Genomic DNA, 16,247 nt, shown 5'->3' on the forward strand with positions numbered 1-16,247 from the left:
GGGTTATGTAAGTCTGAGTAACCACCCATACAGACCACATGTCGCGGATGGGGTCAACAAGCCAAGTAACTAGTTGCAACATGTTTATCCGTGAAACTGGCAAGGGAGTTGGCGTCGGTCGGGAATGTTCGGGGCATTGATCGGGTAACTGCTTGAACCTTTTGTCGGAAACTCGGACCGGATTAGGGAAAGGTTGGAGATATGAGGCAACCCTTATCTCTGGTGTACAAGATATGGAGGTTCGTCCCATTTCTCCGTGTGGGTACAGTTGTACACCTCTATAGAGTCTTGAAAGTCTGAAGTCCCTCGGGACGGAACTAATCAGTTGTTCTTTTTTTCTATACCCATGGTAGCATGAACAATGGACTATGAGCACATTGTTATAATGATGAATACCTTTACTTCTATGTTGAGCATAGCATGTCATAATCTTAATGAACATCATTGTTTTCCGCACTCATACAAATACCTAATAACTCCCTCATGCATCCACCAAATACTATATGTTGGAATTAAGTCCTGCGAATACGCAATGTACTCATGGTGCAGCCGTTAAGTTATTTTGCAGGAACGGCTAGACCGATGGAGGTCAAGTCTCCATCACCGCTGCCTAGTAGTGTCAGGGAAGGACGACCCCGAGTATGCTACATATTCACTCCGTAGTCTTGTTCGAGTGACCTTGAGTGATTACTTTAGAATGGATTCTGGATCTTCCATTGGTTGGACTGGATCGCGTAATTTATGTAAACTCTATCTTGTAAGCTTTTTAGTATAAGTTATTTGAGCATTATTTATTAGCCCTTGTCAGTTTGGTATGTGAACTATTACGTACCACTCAACCTGATCCCGAAGAGAAGTTGCCTAGTGCGCTCCCAGGGGCTTCGCGATGTTGTTTTGCTTAAATTGAGCACGTCAAGTGGATGACACTCGATTTAGATAAAGAATCGTGCCGGGCGCCCCACATTATACTTCTATCTAATGGGATGCGAAATCAAACCTATCCATATAGGCATGTGGCTGTACGTAATCGTCATGTTTGTTTGGCTTATAAGTCGTACTTTTTTAGCCAACGAACACTATTTTTCTCTCACAACAAATTAGCCAACGGTATTTTCAGTCACGACTTATCAGCCAAACAAACATGACAAATATCTCACCAGGCGAGAAAGATTATGAACCCGTCCTTATGTGATCGAGACGAGTATCTCCTACTAAAATCCTGTCTAGCATCTTGTCATACCACCACGCGCAGTGTGACTCCGCCTCGCGCCTCGCACACGCGACAGTCTAATCCAAGTCCAACAAAGTCGAGTCGTCGAGAACGAACATGAACGCTACCCCACGCGGCACGCCAGCACTCGCGCGGCGGCGGCCACGCCGCCCTGGCCACAAACTCGCGGTCTCGCGCCTCGCCTCACGGAGACACGGAGCTTCACTGCTACGGCGGCGCGGGGTCCTCGGCGCTCGCGTCGCGGCGTCGACTGCGGCCGAGCGGACCGGCCGCTCCATGTCGCGGCTCCGCGGCGAGCTGGGCTGCTGGGGCACTAGCTGCTAGGCCCGAGTGCCCGACGAAGGCCACGCCGCCACGGTAGAGGGCAGACCGCAGACGCCAGACGGCTTACGGCCCGTTGCTTCGAGTTGCAGGTTTAAGAATTAAGATTGATTTTCTTATATTTGCAAAAAACTTGTGTACCTACAGTTCTACATACTTTTATTTATTAATGATTAATGATTTGTTTGTATTTCAGTTCCAGGGTTCGTTCAACACACCAATAATTAGCGCCAATCCATCAACATTCATATCCTGTGACCTGTGAGTCTCTTCTATGGCTATATTTCAAACTATTTGTATTTCATTTAAACTGTTTATATCAAGATTTATCGTCGTTTCTAGCTTAATCTTTAAATCTAACGCTTATCGTGTTATTTAATGTACGCGGCGAATTAGAATATGATTTACTGAATTGCATAAGAAAAAATTTTACGACCTACCTTGTAATAAAATTCTAGGTCCGCCACTGTCCAGTGCCTCTCTGGTGTGGGTGTGGCACGCCAGACATTTTTGGTGATGCAAAAAACTTTCTCCTCATCCACCTGAGAGGTCCATGGTCACTGGATAAGCCCGATGGCCCCCACCGGATTTCCAGTGCCACAGTTAAAATCTCCCGCACCCTACTAACTCTGCCGCTTTATCCGGTGCGGCGAGTGGGGGTACCACTAAGCATTTCCGGTGAGTACCTCGATGCACAGTTAACTCCTCACGCAACACCTCTTTTTCTCCGGTGACTACACAACAGAATTTCCGGTGTTGCAGAAAAATTTGCACTAAGTAACAAACGCACAAGTGACTAGAATCTGCTAACTTTAATGGCCCCGTTCGCTTGGAGGAATTCTGGAGGAATCTGGATAAATCTGGAGGAATTTGTGAGAGGAAAACACTGTTCCGGATGAAAAAAAGAAGCGGATCAAGCCGGGTTTAAGGGCCCCTTAAACCCGGCTTGATCCGCTTCTTTTTTCATCCGGAACAGTGTTTTCCTCTCACAAATTCCTCCAAATTTATGTTCAAACATGAACATCTTCACCTTAGGCACTAAGTTTGCTTTTCAAAAACATTTTTTACTTTGCACCTCACCACGTCACTAGGTCTAATACATGTGCAAAGTTAGTTCACACCTAGTGGCACTTACATAACCATTTTGCTTTATAGTTCCCCTCTTAGTAGTATGATTATCTATCCTAAATGTTACCACTCACTCTATTGCGTCTCAGCCAGTGAAATGAAAACCCCTAGCATATACCTTTGTCTTTGAGCTTGTTTTCACCTCTTCATCAACAAGTGTGAGCTTGCTCCATATGGAGTGATCACCCTTCATCTATCTCCTAGCCTTGCTCACCACCTTAGTGTCAACCCTAACTCAATCACAACTCATTGAAAGCATTAGTCCACTGGTTGTTATTCAATTACCAAAACCAAACACAGGGCTTTCAGTTGCATAACTCATTTTTAGTAGAGATAGCAACACTTAACAAAACCTTAGTTGCACATTAGATTGATTATCTTTGCATATGTTTTGTTAAGAAGGAAATAAAGGACAAGTTAGAGTAGAAGATTTTAGAAAGCCTGGTCACTTCAAGCTCGACGGTGGCAAGTTAGGACTTGTAGTTGGAACTGAAACTTCCATCATCAAACCCATCCCCTCATTGTTGCACATCCAAGCCTGCATGGTCGAGATGTTGCGGTAACTGATTTATGATGTTGTATTCATTGTTTCTCTATGTTGCATGAGACATTTGGGATGTTGCAACATATGATTTTTGAACGTTGCAATAAATTATTCATGTGTTGCAAAAACTAAGTTTTGATGTTGTGTCACCTTTTTCTCCCAGTGTTGCAGCAACCTATGAGTTTGAGCCATTTCTCTGTGTTATCACAAGTGAATTTAGGTGTCGGCATTACCTTTTCCAAATGATGCAACAATGAAAAGTGATTCGATCGAGATGTTTCATTTTCATGTTGATTTTGTGATATTGCAGTAGATAGTTTGTGATCTTGCTTACAATACATGATCTTGTTTTATGTTGCACGAGATTATCTAGCTTGAGATATGCTTTCCATTGTCGAATTTGTGACGTTGTAGTGGATAGTTTTGATGTTGCAGTACATGATCTTTTACATATTGCACTAGGCAGTTTGTGATGTTGCATAAGATGGTTTTATATGCTGCAAATTTGGTGGCAATGTTTCGGTAGAAGTTTTTATTTTTCTTTTTTCTACATTTGAAGATTAAACGGTATTACGCAACACACGTAACATATTAGTAATGTTTTGCAGGGAGTTAAACCATCCGGGCGGTAACCGCCCAGGCGCTGGAGCTTCCTTAAAGAAAACGATTTTAAGCTAGGCAGAAGCCAGTAGCTATCCACTCACTATTTAGAAGAGTATTAATGTCTAACTGACGTTAGTTACATCTGATCCACTTGGTCTACAGTCTCTACGTCTCGGACTCGCGCTATTGTCTGTGTATAACGACTTTAGAAGTTTGATTGACATATGTTGTCGTACATTGTTGGTCATATGGACAAGCTAGAGAGTGACATCGCTGCCGTGTCATTGTCACCGTCTAGCTGCAATTTAATATATTTCAATTTACAAGAACAAAAGGGCCTCGATGCTCAAGCTGAGAGCTCATCTAGTAAACATCACTTGATCTGTTTCTTTTTGATATACTTAATAAGTTAATATTAAAGGCAAAGGACCCTTCCATGCATTTTTTTTCCTTCCCACAAAGCTCTCACACCCTGTCCTGTATTCTTCTATCAGTCTTTTTTTTACTTTCCACAATGCACCCACATCTTCTATATCCCATGCGACCCAGACTCACAATCCATACTCATACAAATTAGAACAACTCACATCTAACAATAATACCAAGTTAGATTCCAAGATATGTCAAGCAACGGTAACAAATTCTGCTGTGGCTGTGGCTGTTTATCTCACACAGTATTGTTTACCAGTACTGCAGATAAAACTTGAAAAGCGGCTACGACTTAAAGCTCAAGCGAACACCCCCATGATCAGTTGAGTAAATCTCTAAGCCATAAATTGTTCAAATCACCATGCAACAAATTATGGAGTCCATGCAACATATGTGCATGTTTGCTAGTAACTCTCATTTGCTACGTCATGGGTGCTTTATGCCAGGTAAGAATTACCAACACATACAATGGTCTCGCGTACTCTAAATTAAAATTACGTGTGTCCACAATCCACATACTTTGGCCAACACAAAATTTATACTTCAAGAAAATCATGATACTTTTGTGCCTTTACCACTATACTTCTGTTGTCATCTTTATAATATGAACTTTGTCAGACCTATCAAACTTATGCAATGTCCAGGTCAAGGATAAGGAAAGATACCACAGATATATTCCAGTTTTAGTAATATAAAGGACTTTAGCATAATGATGACTAAAGAGAATGGATCTTAGATTTGACAGCAACCTATAAAGAATGTAGTCTACTTCAACACTTGGGGCAAAAATAAAAACAAAAAAGCATATGGTGGAATGAATATTAGCACCGATTGAATGAAAAAGGATGGGTTATAGTTATCACTGACCTATCAAATCCTCTAAGTTCACTACCGCAGCATCACTATTTGTTACCAAAGCAAACCTAGGCAATTCATCGAGACAAATAAGATGGCTGAAGGTGCTGCGTCAAGAACTGAGCAGAGTGAACATGACGAAGAGATGAGGGCATTTCGATGTTTGACATGTCAACATCTGGTACTTCCTCTGCGATTTCCTTAGTCGTGAAAGGAATGCTGCAATTGGAAATTAGGAAGGATCGACTAGATGTAAGTTTTGAGTGCATGAATCATGCAAAAGATTAAGACAGAACAATATATAAGTTCATGAACTGAAGCTCCAGGGACAACTAACCTTAAGTCATCATCTAGAAGAAATGAATTAGAGACAGGATTTTGCATGTCATTACTCACCATGTCCCTCATTCTGGCAACAACCTGCAAAGAACACACTGAGTTAGATGAAAGCAAGAAACATGACTGCATGTCACAGAAGAGAAGATGAGAATGTACCTCAGCTGATACACTATGAGTACCATATTTGTCATCCCAGTACATTGTACATAGACGATATATCTGTCTCACACTTAATGCCTAGGAGAAATCATTGAATCAAGACAAGGGTTTTCAATTGTTGGAAGGATAATTCTATCAATGCCTAACTTGTACCATATAGGAATAGCACTATTGAAATTTGTCCATACCGGGCAAATATTTTTCTTAATCTGCTCAAGGGTCTTTTTGCTTTTCTGTGGAATGATCTGCAGTACATGCAGTGTATGAGAAGAAAACATAAAAACAACAACAAAATCTAGCTATCTAGAATGAATGAATTATACTGAGTTTTACCAGAAAGTCAACCGCTTGCCTAATGAACTGCAGCTCATCCCAAGCTGCACCTGCATGCTACAACGTAGAAAAGAATAGGTGCACTGTTGAATGCTGATCAAGATACAAATGAGAGAAAGGCCTGCAGCGAACCTCTTCAGTGTCCACAATCCATTTCTCCAGCACACAAAGCCCAGATTTCACATATTCTCCATTTGAAAATGTGCAACATTCTCGTCGTAGGAGCATACTGCAGATTAGAAAAAGGAAAACTAAATCAAAAGTTTGTAAACCTGAATGTTTTTTTTCTGAAATATAATTGATATGCACAGCCTGACCTATTGAACAACTGCACATTAATGAAGGAGAAAACTTGAGTTACTAGCTTGCGGGTGAAAAAAGAAGGCACCTGTATGAAGATTTGATCTGAAGATCAGTTAAGAGTGAATAGATCATAAAGAATACAAACTACTGAGTTAAGAAATGTGGGTTTCCTAAAAATATAATTGCAATGGACAGGTGCAAAAGAGACCGTTAAGTTCACATAAAAAATTGGACCCAAGCTTCTCTAGCATTTTGCTTCCACGCAAATGGGGTTTTGAAAAGCACATATTCTGTTCATTCAACAAACATTAATCAAATGGAGCACCTTTCTTATTCCCAAAATGACCACTCGACAAGAAACCCTCAAAACAGTTAGCGGACCAGAATACAGCCAGATTGGATTCTTTTTCTTACAGTTCATTTACCAATCTTAGGATGCAAATTTTGCTCTAGATCATGCATGATGAACCCTTGGACTTAAGTTCCAGCTAGCATATGATACTGAACCACATTAGAATTCTATCTATTGAATGGAAGATCGATTGCACAATCATGTGAACATACTCAGAGCATACTCAGGGTCCAGATTCAAAACTAAACATACTCAGAGCATACTCAGGGTCCAGATTCAAAACTAAACATACTCCAAGCATGGCAAGTTGGTTATGGTATATGTTATATATATGGACTCCTAACTCTCTATTAGCTACTTCAAAGGATATAGGAATTACTTAAGTATCAACTCCCAAGTACACTTGCATGACTGTGAAGTTATGATAACAACTGGAAAAATCATGTAACATTAGTTGCCACCAATGGAATTTGCTGATAGAATGTTTGCAAGTTTGTATGGAGTAACTCACAAAATTTTTATGTAGTCTATCCATCAATGAGTCCAAAAATTTTACAATCCGATCCCAATGACTACTTATCGGTTGCTGCAAGGCTACATCAGGTGACCTTGACCTCCTTCCACTGCCTCCTCGAGCAAGTTTTGGTGCCTTTTTATCAAGATAATAGAAAGTTGAAGCCGTTGCTTCCAAATATGAACTGATCAAAATTGTGCAGCCTCCAGCATAGAATTTCCATAAAGTTTGTGCTGGATGAAATCAGCAAGAAACTGGAGCTGTTAGATCACATACCTGAATGCAAAGGCTTAAAAGAGGTGATATCTCTTTCTTTAGATTGTCACGAATTAAGCCAAAGATCTTCTCCAAGGAAGCAGTTAGTTGTTGCTTAAATAGCATGGCTGGGTATCGAGCATCAATGTGTGACATGCTTGTTTGTTGTCCAAAGGCTCTTAAAGGAGACCGGAATGCCTGTAAGAATGTTTACAAAATCAATGATAGATGGCCATGGTATGTGTTTTATCAGATATGTAACAATATGTATTCTATAAAAAAACCCAAGGTCCACCATTGGCTCTATTGACATGTTCTGAACAGAATTCAAGTTTCTTCTGGGAACTGCTAGACACAGCTGCAACTTTCAAAGATCTCGTTTCAGAAAAAGTAAGCTACTATGGGCCTGTTTGGTAGAACTCTGTGGAATCTGATTCTCTAAGAGAAAATATAAATGTTTCTCTATGATTCTCTAGGATAAACTCTATGCATACAATGGCTGTGCATGGGGTAAATCAAGAGAAGCTACTTTTTCAGCTCCCAGCCGTTCATTTCAGAGGTTCACTTCACAGAACCAGCTCAGTAAACTGTTTGGCAGAGCTCCTCCTGGATTCAGCAAGCTGCTCTGGGAGCTCTGCCAAACAGGCCCTATTAGTCGCATCAGACTGACCAGGACCAATGTAAACCTGTTACCGCTAGAGATAAATTGAATCTTAAATCCAAATGCACGGACAAAAGAGACCTGTAAAGTGCAAGCTGAAAAGTGAATACGTTGATGGGTTGGAACTCACTTCATTTGCCTTTTCATTTAAGTGAGTATCTGAAGACGATCGAGAGGGTGCCATGATGAATCCTTTTGACCTTAAGTTTCTTTGCAACATGCATAGAAGGGCAGAACCATTGGCTAGCCAGTAGGGCAAAATGTCATTCTCGTTTTCTGCCTGAAAAGCAACATGTTGATACCAATAATGAGCGCACCTTAGTCACATGGCTAAGGAAAAAGAACAGGATCCTAACCTTCAGAGTGGTATTGATTGTGTGAATTATGAAGTCAAAAATAGTTGTTCTTTCAGCCTCGAATACTCCCCAATGGAGAAGGCATTTGTAAATGATACAGGCTGCAACTGGTTTTCCGTTCTTGAATCCCATATCATCTTTGATGCACCGTTGGAGCACATCATGATAATCCTGAAAGTGCCCCAAGAAAAAAATTGAGTATGCTTAACTTAATACGAAAAAGATCATCCTGGAGATGACTAATATCTAGAAAGAACATGTACATAAAACGATGTTCTTTTTAATATTTAGAGAAAGATATATTTAACCTCATATCTATCAGAATTCATCCTCGACCTTCTTGATTCTGTCTGGTTATGTGGGAGAGGTGCAAGTTTCACAGGTGAAGATTCCTGAAGGGAGACAATATTTCATTTATCATAACTCAGATGGATCTACAATGAAAATGACAGTGAGGTCGCATGTCTTACAAAGAATGGTCTTGGACTGCATGGTGAAGAACCGCAATGATAACTCTATGAACAAATATAAGAGCATTCATTAGAACATAATAATTCTTAACTGAACACACTACATGCGGACACTAAAAGAAAAAGATGTCTTTCTAGAATGAATAAGATATACCCCAGTTCGGCTGTGCCTAGGAGATAAATTCAAGGCCTTCTGTCTCAATAAATGATTCTCGTCTTCTAAATTTGAGATCTTATCCTCCAAGCTGGAAAAAAGCGTGCAAATTATTTAGTAAAAACTCTGGAGCTCTATGATGTTACTGTAAAAAAAAACTTACTTTTTCAAGTTATCCCGGAGATGCCCATAGTTCTTTTCCACATCGTGCAGCTTGTCCATATTATCATGGCTACATTTTTGAGCTTTTAAGAGCTCTTGTTCCATTTCTGTGTTCTTTGCCTGCATTACAGAAAAGGTTTGACAAATCTAGAACACAGATTTAATCAACCTATCAAAATTAACATAATAGACACTGGAATTAATTAAGGATCGCTTAGACCAAGCACAAACTAAGACAAACCACAAACTAGAGTATTGATGAGAGATAAAAATATGAGAGGCATAAACATAAGATTTTGAAAGTGGCATGGAATATTGAATCCAAATTGAACTCGAAGTGGGGATATTGGACTAAATTTAAAATTTACAGGTGGGGAACACCTTCAGTAAAATATTCTCCCTCTTCACTTCTTCTATCTGAGAAAGACTGTTTTGCTGAGCTTCTTGATCCTTGGATGATAAATCTAGCTGATGTTGGAGTGAGGCAATTTTCTTGCAACTATTTTTATTTTCTTCATTTGATGCCTCTAATTCTAACTTCACTGAATCCAATATTTTGAGAAGCTTAGATATCTCCAATGCCTTAGACTCTTCAGTAGCAAGCTGTGTACACACACACACACATAATTATATAACTGATACTGTAACAAAAATCAATTAATATACAAATAATTGAGTGCTTAACTGGGCTGTTGAGAAGTATGGAGAAAACATATAGATGATGTTAAACTACTTTAGATGCATTGCTGCTAATTGTTCCCCACCAAACCCTTATAGAGTGAATGTCCTTCTAGGTCATACTAGATAAGGAAAAGCACTTCATCTTTGAAAATGTTTACATTAGAAGATCTATATCATACAGAAGCATACCCTTTGCCTCCTCTCTAACGTGAATCGCAAAGTAAGATCTTCTAAGCTCTTCTCGAGTTTGCCTTTAGCTTCACGTAAAGCTCCAGTTTCATAAGCAGCCTTGAAAATGAAGAAGTTCAGTACTTGAAGCAAATTGAACTAAAATATCAACATAATACATAATTAGAATACCAACACACTACCTAATTACACTGCATGACATGTGAATCATCAATAATACAAGATAAATTTATCACAAGAAAGATAAATGCGATGAACTATGGAATAGTGTACCAGAAGAATGCCTTTCGAATTTAATCATACAGAAAACTAACTTATTGAGTCCGACTTCCATGCACCAACCATCTTACTTAAATTCTTTATCTGTGGAGGAAAGACATAACATACAACACTGCTAGTTACTACTCCATCTGTTCCAAATTATAAGTTGCTTTGACTTTTTTGGTTCATCCATTTTGCTATGTATGTAGACATATTATTATATCTAGATGCATTGCAAAATGGACGTACAAAAAAAGACAAAGCAACTTATAATTTGGAACGGAGGGAGTAAGTCATATCAAGTCTTCATCAAAGTTGAAGCAGGCTGTCATAACTATTTATTTAGAAGAAAATTGTGTTAGGCGATACTATAACTCAAGAACTTTGGCTCTAATACCACACTGAGATTCATGCATCAACCAGTCACCCAAGACCTGGAGCTTTTGGTGAACAGTGTGCAACATACTTCACAAGATTGCAGACTAATGAAAAGTTAACACGTGTTATATCACATCTAGGACAAAAAAATGAGATAGTTACAGTGTAGTTATTAGCAATGGAAAGGATTTGTATTAAGCATGCAGAAATTGGTATCATCATATGCAAAATTTCAGGTTGGGACTTCATAAATGGAATAAGACAGGAATCATCATTCACCACTTCATTCCTTATAGAACTATTTATGGCAGTAAATATTAATATCTTGCAAAGAACAAGGAAAATGAATATATTCAATTGTGAAATTGATTGTCACGTCTTGTGGGCACCGTTTGTTGGAACCTTATGCTTACCTCTAGCAGCAACCAAACTATCAACAGGTAAAATTTAGGAAGACTATCTTTTTATTTAGAACAAAATTTAGGAAGCTTCCAAAAATTTAGTTGTTATTTTCAGGGTTCAAATTGGATGCTTTAAGACACATTGGACTGCAGATAGTTGCTGTTGTTCATACATGTTTAAGGTTCCCCAATGCCCTTTTAGCAAGCTTCTGTCTCCAACAACACTGGATGAGAACTGTTGCCCGTCGATATTGCTGATGGAAATAATGGAGCTTCTGCATCCTCCACCAAGCCTATATATTAAATTAACAGTGTTGGTCAGTATACATCATCTTTATGAACAAAGATCAAACCAGAAAAGTTTATGGATACAATATTACTTGAGATTTACAAATGGCAATTACAATCTCGATCCAATGAAACAATTCCATGACTTGACAAGTTAAAACTAATGAGAGAGAAAGAGATTAAGAAACAACTACAGTTTACAAGAATCAAAGATGAGAAAGACCTGGATAACAGTAGAAGCTTTAGCATTCTTTAAGTGTAGCAACCTCTGAACTGCTAAGATATAGCGAATCCCAGACTGGATCACAAGAGAAGCAGAACGAAGATGCAAATATGCACAACGACACAACCATCTTCTAGCATATCTTTCAACTGAAACAGCTGCAGCTATCTGTCTCTTAGCTTCAAGCACATTTCGTGCTAAACACCCTGCAGAACAGCAAGTCAGCAGTCAAAGCCAATGACCATTATTTTAACCATCAAAGTGCAATTTATAGTGCATAATGTAAGTTGGGAATAATAGATTGATTATAGAGGTGTACAAGTATATATAGGTGTGAGTAGGGGCAGCTTATGGAAACAGAACCATGCTCTGATACTCCTACCCTAAAACAACTCAATCTACAGGTGTGCCGGATTAGGACTCTAAGGCAACACGTATATAGGCACATGGGCCAAGACAATCTATACCCAAAACTATATGTCTAACATGCCCCCGCAATCGGATCATCAATGGGTCGAACGTTCTCCGTGAACACCGTAGAAGGCAACCCTTTGGCACCTGTTGAAGTGTATAAGTGGATTGCCCACCTCTTCCCAATGGCTTAAGCTTTTGGGTTCATCTGGTTGGTGCATGAAACCTAACATGGTATCAAAGCTAGAGATCTCGAGTTCGAATCCTGGTAGAGGCATCATTTAAGTCCTCCGCTCCTTTATTTCCATGTTTGCGCCTTGTACGTGGCTGCACGTGAGTGGGAGTGTTGGAAGTGGTGGATTGCCCACCTCTTCCCAATGGCTTAAGGTTTTGGGTTCATCTAGTTGGCGCATGAAACCTAACAGCACCAAGAGCAACATGCTCGTGAACAAAATGAAGATCGATCTCCACATGTTTGGCTCCTGGTGCTGAACGGGATTCGAAGACATGTAGACAGTACTGATGTTGTCGCAATACACCAGTGTAGCTCGGTGCAAGGGAGTATGCAGCTTGAGCAAGAGTTGTCATCAATAGCATTTGCAACAACACAGTACTCTGCCTCGACACTGGAACGAGAAACAGTTGTATGTCGCTTGGCCGACCAAGAGATGAGATTATCACTGAGGAACACAGCATAGCCCGATGTGGACTTGTGTGTATCAGGACAATAGGCCCAATCTGCGTCAAAGACTGAACGAAGTATGCCACCAAGTCAGATTGAGAGCAAGATCATACAACCAGTCCCAAATCTAGAGTGCCGTGGACGTAACGGAGTTTGTGCTTCAGAGCTGCAAGGTGTGGCTCCCTTGGATCATGCCAGGGGCGGAGCTTAGTTCAGACAAAGGTGCATGCCCATCCCTGGGCAAGTGTGGCCGGTGGGACCGCACAGGGCCCCCAATATCTTGTGTACAGCCCATAGCCCAATAGTATATAGGCTTAGTCTCTGTTTTTTTTGGCCCAAGTTCCATTGATGCGTATAGAAAACAACAATTGCGTCTATTCGACTTCCTCCCGATGGTGCGTGCCTTCGTTCTTCCCGACGAATCGTGGCTCGCGAGTCGTCTCGTCGACTCTGCCCTAGGTATTTCGCACTTGCCGTGCTTCAGCGGCTGAGCGGCAGTGCCGCGGCAGACGTCGAAGCCACGAGGCCCACGAGAGGCCGTGCTAATTGACGAGCGTTTTGAATGGTACATGAAGTTGGGAGCAGCCAAGACGGAAGGAAGCCTGATCATGATTGGTTGTGGCAAGTTAGCGAGCAAGGTAATTTTCTTTTTTCTTTTCTAAAATTCTACTCATTATTAAATCAGTACACGTGCATTTGATGTATATGTGCCGTATGTCTCTAAATTTTGTTCTTTTCATCTTTTGTATACATGTGTATCCTGTAATATTAAATGTCTAAATTAAAGATAAAAGGAGACTCACATCATATTTACTTTATTTAGACACTTAATATTAGACAATCAAGAGATGACATTAGATAATCAAGAAATGTATTTGAGAAAAACAATCTACAATTGATTGAGAAGATTTATTTACTTATAATTTCTAGTAATTAGTGAGGACTAATGATATATACTAATGAAGATTATGCAAAGGACTAATGAAGATTTATGGCCCTATTTTGCTAGCCTGTGAAGCCCCGTTTTAGACTTTGCACAGGGCCTCAGTTTTGGTCGAGACGGCCCTGCAAAGGTGGGCCACGGCCCCTCCTGTCAAACATGATTTGCACTGAGTAAACAGTAAATGTGGTACTGTTAATTGTTGTTTACAGCATAATTACACAGACTGGCCCCTCCTGATTTCTTGATCAAGCTCCACCTCTAGATCATGCATACGAAGACAGACCGGTTGGACGGCGTATAGTAAAGGTGAGATATTGCAGAGCACCAGCAAGGCTGCGATAGTCAGAGTGATCCGAAACAGGAGCACCATCGGCTGCAGAGTGCTTCGGATTCAAATCAACAAGTGTCAAGCATGGCTTGCAGTCTGCCATGCCAGCACGTTCCAGAATCTCAACCATATACTGCTACTGGAAAGAAGAGGGATGCAATAGTGCGACGAAGTAGAGCAACCGAGGAAGCTGTAAGAATAATATCATCCACATAGAGTAGGACGTAAACCGTGAAATCACCATGATGATAAATGAACAGAGATGTGTCTGGTTTGGACTCCACAAAACCAAGCTGGAATAAGTGTGAAGCGAAGCGACTGTACCAAGCCCTGGGTTCCTAAAGAGAACGATTCAGCCAGCAGACATAATCAGCATGTGCAGAATCCTCAAATCCAGGAGACTGGGAACAATAAACTGTCTCTGTCAAAACCCCATGAAGAAAAGCATTCTTGATGTCGAGCTGATGAATGGGCCAGTTTGAGAGACAGCAAGAGAGAATACAGTGTGCATGGTCGCAGGCTTCACAACTGGGCTAAAAGTCTCATTGAAGTCAATCCCGGGGCACAGAGTTTCCCCGAAGAACCCATCATGCCTTATAATGTTCAAGTGAACCATCTGCCTTGAATTTATGCTTGAAGATCCACTTTCTGGTCACCAGATTGGCTGTGGGAGGACGGGGGAACAAGATCCCATGTGTTATTCTCCAGAAAGGAGGAGAATTTATCTTCCATGGTAGCCCGCCAATTGGGGTTGGCATCGACAAGAGCAGCAGGATAGCTTGGAGGCACCAGGAACAGCAGCACGGCATGGTAGAGCGCAGGCTGACGGAACCCGAGCTTGCCACAGGTGATCATGCAATGCTGATTGGCTACTGGGGGGGGACAGGAACTGCACCATGAGGAAGCTGAGGAGCTGGCACAGTTTCCAGGGAAAGAGATGACATCGGCGAGGTGGGAGCCAAAGCTGGTCACCCAGAGTAGATGAAGCGGAAGTCACAGGAGGGAAGACAACCCATCTGACCAGCTGCGCAAGCTAAGAGGGGGCCAAGCACAGGGTTAGTGTAATCATCGAGGAACTCGAAATCCGCTGGGGTGGGAGTGGTTTGCTGCTCGGCAAAGGGAAAAGAGGCCTCATCAAAGATGACGTGGCGAGAGACAATGATACGATTTGACTGAAAGTGAACACACTGGTGAGACAATGAGCAGAATATCCCAGAAAAACACAGAGGACGGAAAGAGGGGCAGGCTTGTGAGAAGCGGTGGCGGAAAGGTTAGGATGACACTTGCAACCGAAGACACAAAGGAGAGAATAGGATGGTAGAGTGCCAAGAAGGGTGTGATGTGGTGTAGAGAAATCAAGCGACTTGGTAGGCAAGATGTTAAGACGATAGGTGGTGATGTGGAGGGCTCCAACCCAGTAAGAGGGGGAATACTGACATGAAACAAGAGAGAGCAAACAATGTTATTTGTGGAACGGATGATGCGCTTGGCTTTACCGTTTTGGGAGGAGGTGTAGGGACATGACATGTGGAGATGGACGCCACGGGAGAGGAAGAACACGCGCACACTAAAGTTATCAAACTCCTGGCCATTGTCTTAATGGTGATGCCAAACTGGGTGCAGACAAAGGAGAAAAAGTTAGAACGAGTGGCTGCTGTCCAGAAAGCCAGCTAGTAGGAAGAGGCTACTGGGTGCCGCCAAGGAAGGCCTACTGTGGCTGCTGTCCAGAAGACCGGCCAGTAGGAAGAGGCACCAGGGTAGACCAGGCCAGATCTGAATAGCCCCTGACCAGGGGTTGTGGAAGGAGGGCCAGCCACCTGTGCTAGACTGACTAGGAGAATAGCCAATGCCTGTGCCTGGAGGAGGAGCAGTGCCTGCAGCAGCAAACCTGGGACTGGCCTTGCTGGCCACCAGGGCGGTGCTCCTAGTTGTGCTGATTGCGCTGGCCGCTGCAGTTCTTCGGAAGGGCGCCCCCGGTGCACGAGGCAGGCTGCTGCTGCTGCTAGAATCAGGGCACTGGAGGGTGGCTGATGGGGGCGACCAGTAGTGGCAACAAAGTCTGACAAGGTGGAGGAGCGTTTGGCGATGTTGAGATCCTCATGAAGAAGTTCGTTCCAGGCAGCAAGGAAGGTCAGGAACGGCCTCGAACGTTGCAGATGCATCCCAATGACGGCATACTTCTTGTTCAAGCTGCGGATGAGGTTGAGAACGGTCCTACACAGGCTTACCAAGATCCTACACAGGCTTACCAAGATCCTACACAGGCTGCGGATGAAGGTCCTACACAAGCTTA

At 41.8% G+C, this 16,247-nt stretch overlaps 1 protein-coding gene and 1 long non-coding RNA gene across 5 annotated transcripts in view; one reads left to right on the forward strand and one right to left on the reverse strand.

Moving 5' to 3' along the window:
* Positions 1 to 1,309: 1,309 nt before the first annotated feature.
* LOC136526191 (uncharacterized) lies at positions 1,310 to 4,497 on the forward strand. The gene is made up of 3 exons (XR_010776533.1): positions 1,310 to 1,644; positions 1,749 to 1,813; positions 3,833 to 4,497. It is a non-coding gene; the product is annotated as an uncharacterized lncRNA (long non-coding RNA).
* Positions 4,498 to 4,521: 24 nt separating this feature from the next.
* LOC136526172 (protein OPAQUE1-like) overlaps positions 4,522 to 16,247 on the reverse strand; it is a 39,102-nt gene continuing 27,376 nt past the window's right edge. For 2 of the 4 annotated variants that reach the window (XM_066518937.1, XM_066518934.1), the window contains 19 exons: positions 11,591 to 11,796; positions 11,253 to 11,372; positions 10,040 to 10,138; positions 9,551 to 9,772; positions 9,171 to 9,289; positions 9,008 to 9,098; positions 8,854 to 8,898; positions 8,692 to 8,775; positions 8,384 to 8,554; positions 8,158 to 8,307; positions 7,388 to 7,564; positions 7,109 to 7,246; positions 6,260 to 6,330; positions 6,075 to 6,171; positions 5,943 to 5,999; positions 5,798 to 5,854; positions 5,607 to 5,687; positions 5,449 to 5,531; positions 4,522 to 5,330 (listed from right to left, as the gene is read on the reverse strand). In XM_066518937.1, coding sequence (XP_066375034.1) covers positions 5,189 to 5,330; positions 5,449 to 5,531; positions 5,607 to 5,687; positions 5,798 to 5,854; positions 5,943 to 5,999; positions 6,075 to 6,171; positions 6,260 to 6,330; positions 7,109 to 7,246; positions 7,388 to 7,564; positions 8,158 to 8,307; positions 8,384 to 8,554; positions 8,692 to 8,775; positions 8,854 to 8,898; positions 9,008 to 9,098; positions 9,171 to 9,289; positions 9,551 to 9,772; positions 10,040 to 10,138; positions 11,253 to 11,372; positions 11,591 to 11,796 — 2,210 coding nt within the window. In that variant the 3' untranslated portion in view covers positions 4,522 to 5,188. Of the gene's footprint in view, positions 5,331 to 5,448; positions 5,532 to 5,606; positions 5,688 to 5,797; positions 5,855 to 5,942; positions 6,000 to 6,074; positions 6,172 to 6,259; positions 6,348 to 7,108; positions 7,247 to 7,387; positions 7,565 to 8,157; positions 8,308 to 8,383; positions 8,555 to 8,691; positions 8,776 to 8,853; positions 8,899 to 9,007; positions 9,099 to 9,170; positions 9,290 to 9,550; positions 9,773 to 10,039; positions 10,139 to 11,252; positions 11,373 to 11,590; positions 11,797 to 16,247 lie in introns of those variants that run through there. The other 2 variants (XR_010776532.1, XM_066518943.1) reach the window with 2 other exon arrangements.

The sequence above is a fragment of the Miscanthus floridulus genome, chromosome 2 (assembly GCF_019320115.1).
Source record: "Miscanthus floridulus cultivar M001 chromosome 2, ASM1932011v1, whole genome shotgun sequence".
Taxonomy (NCBI): Eukaryota; Viridiplantae; Streptophyta; class Magnoliopsida; order Poales; family Poaceae; genus Miscanthus; species Miscanthus floridulus.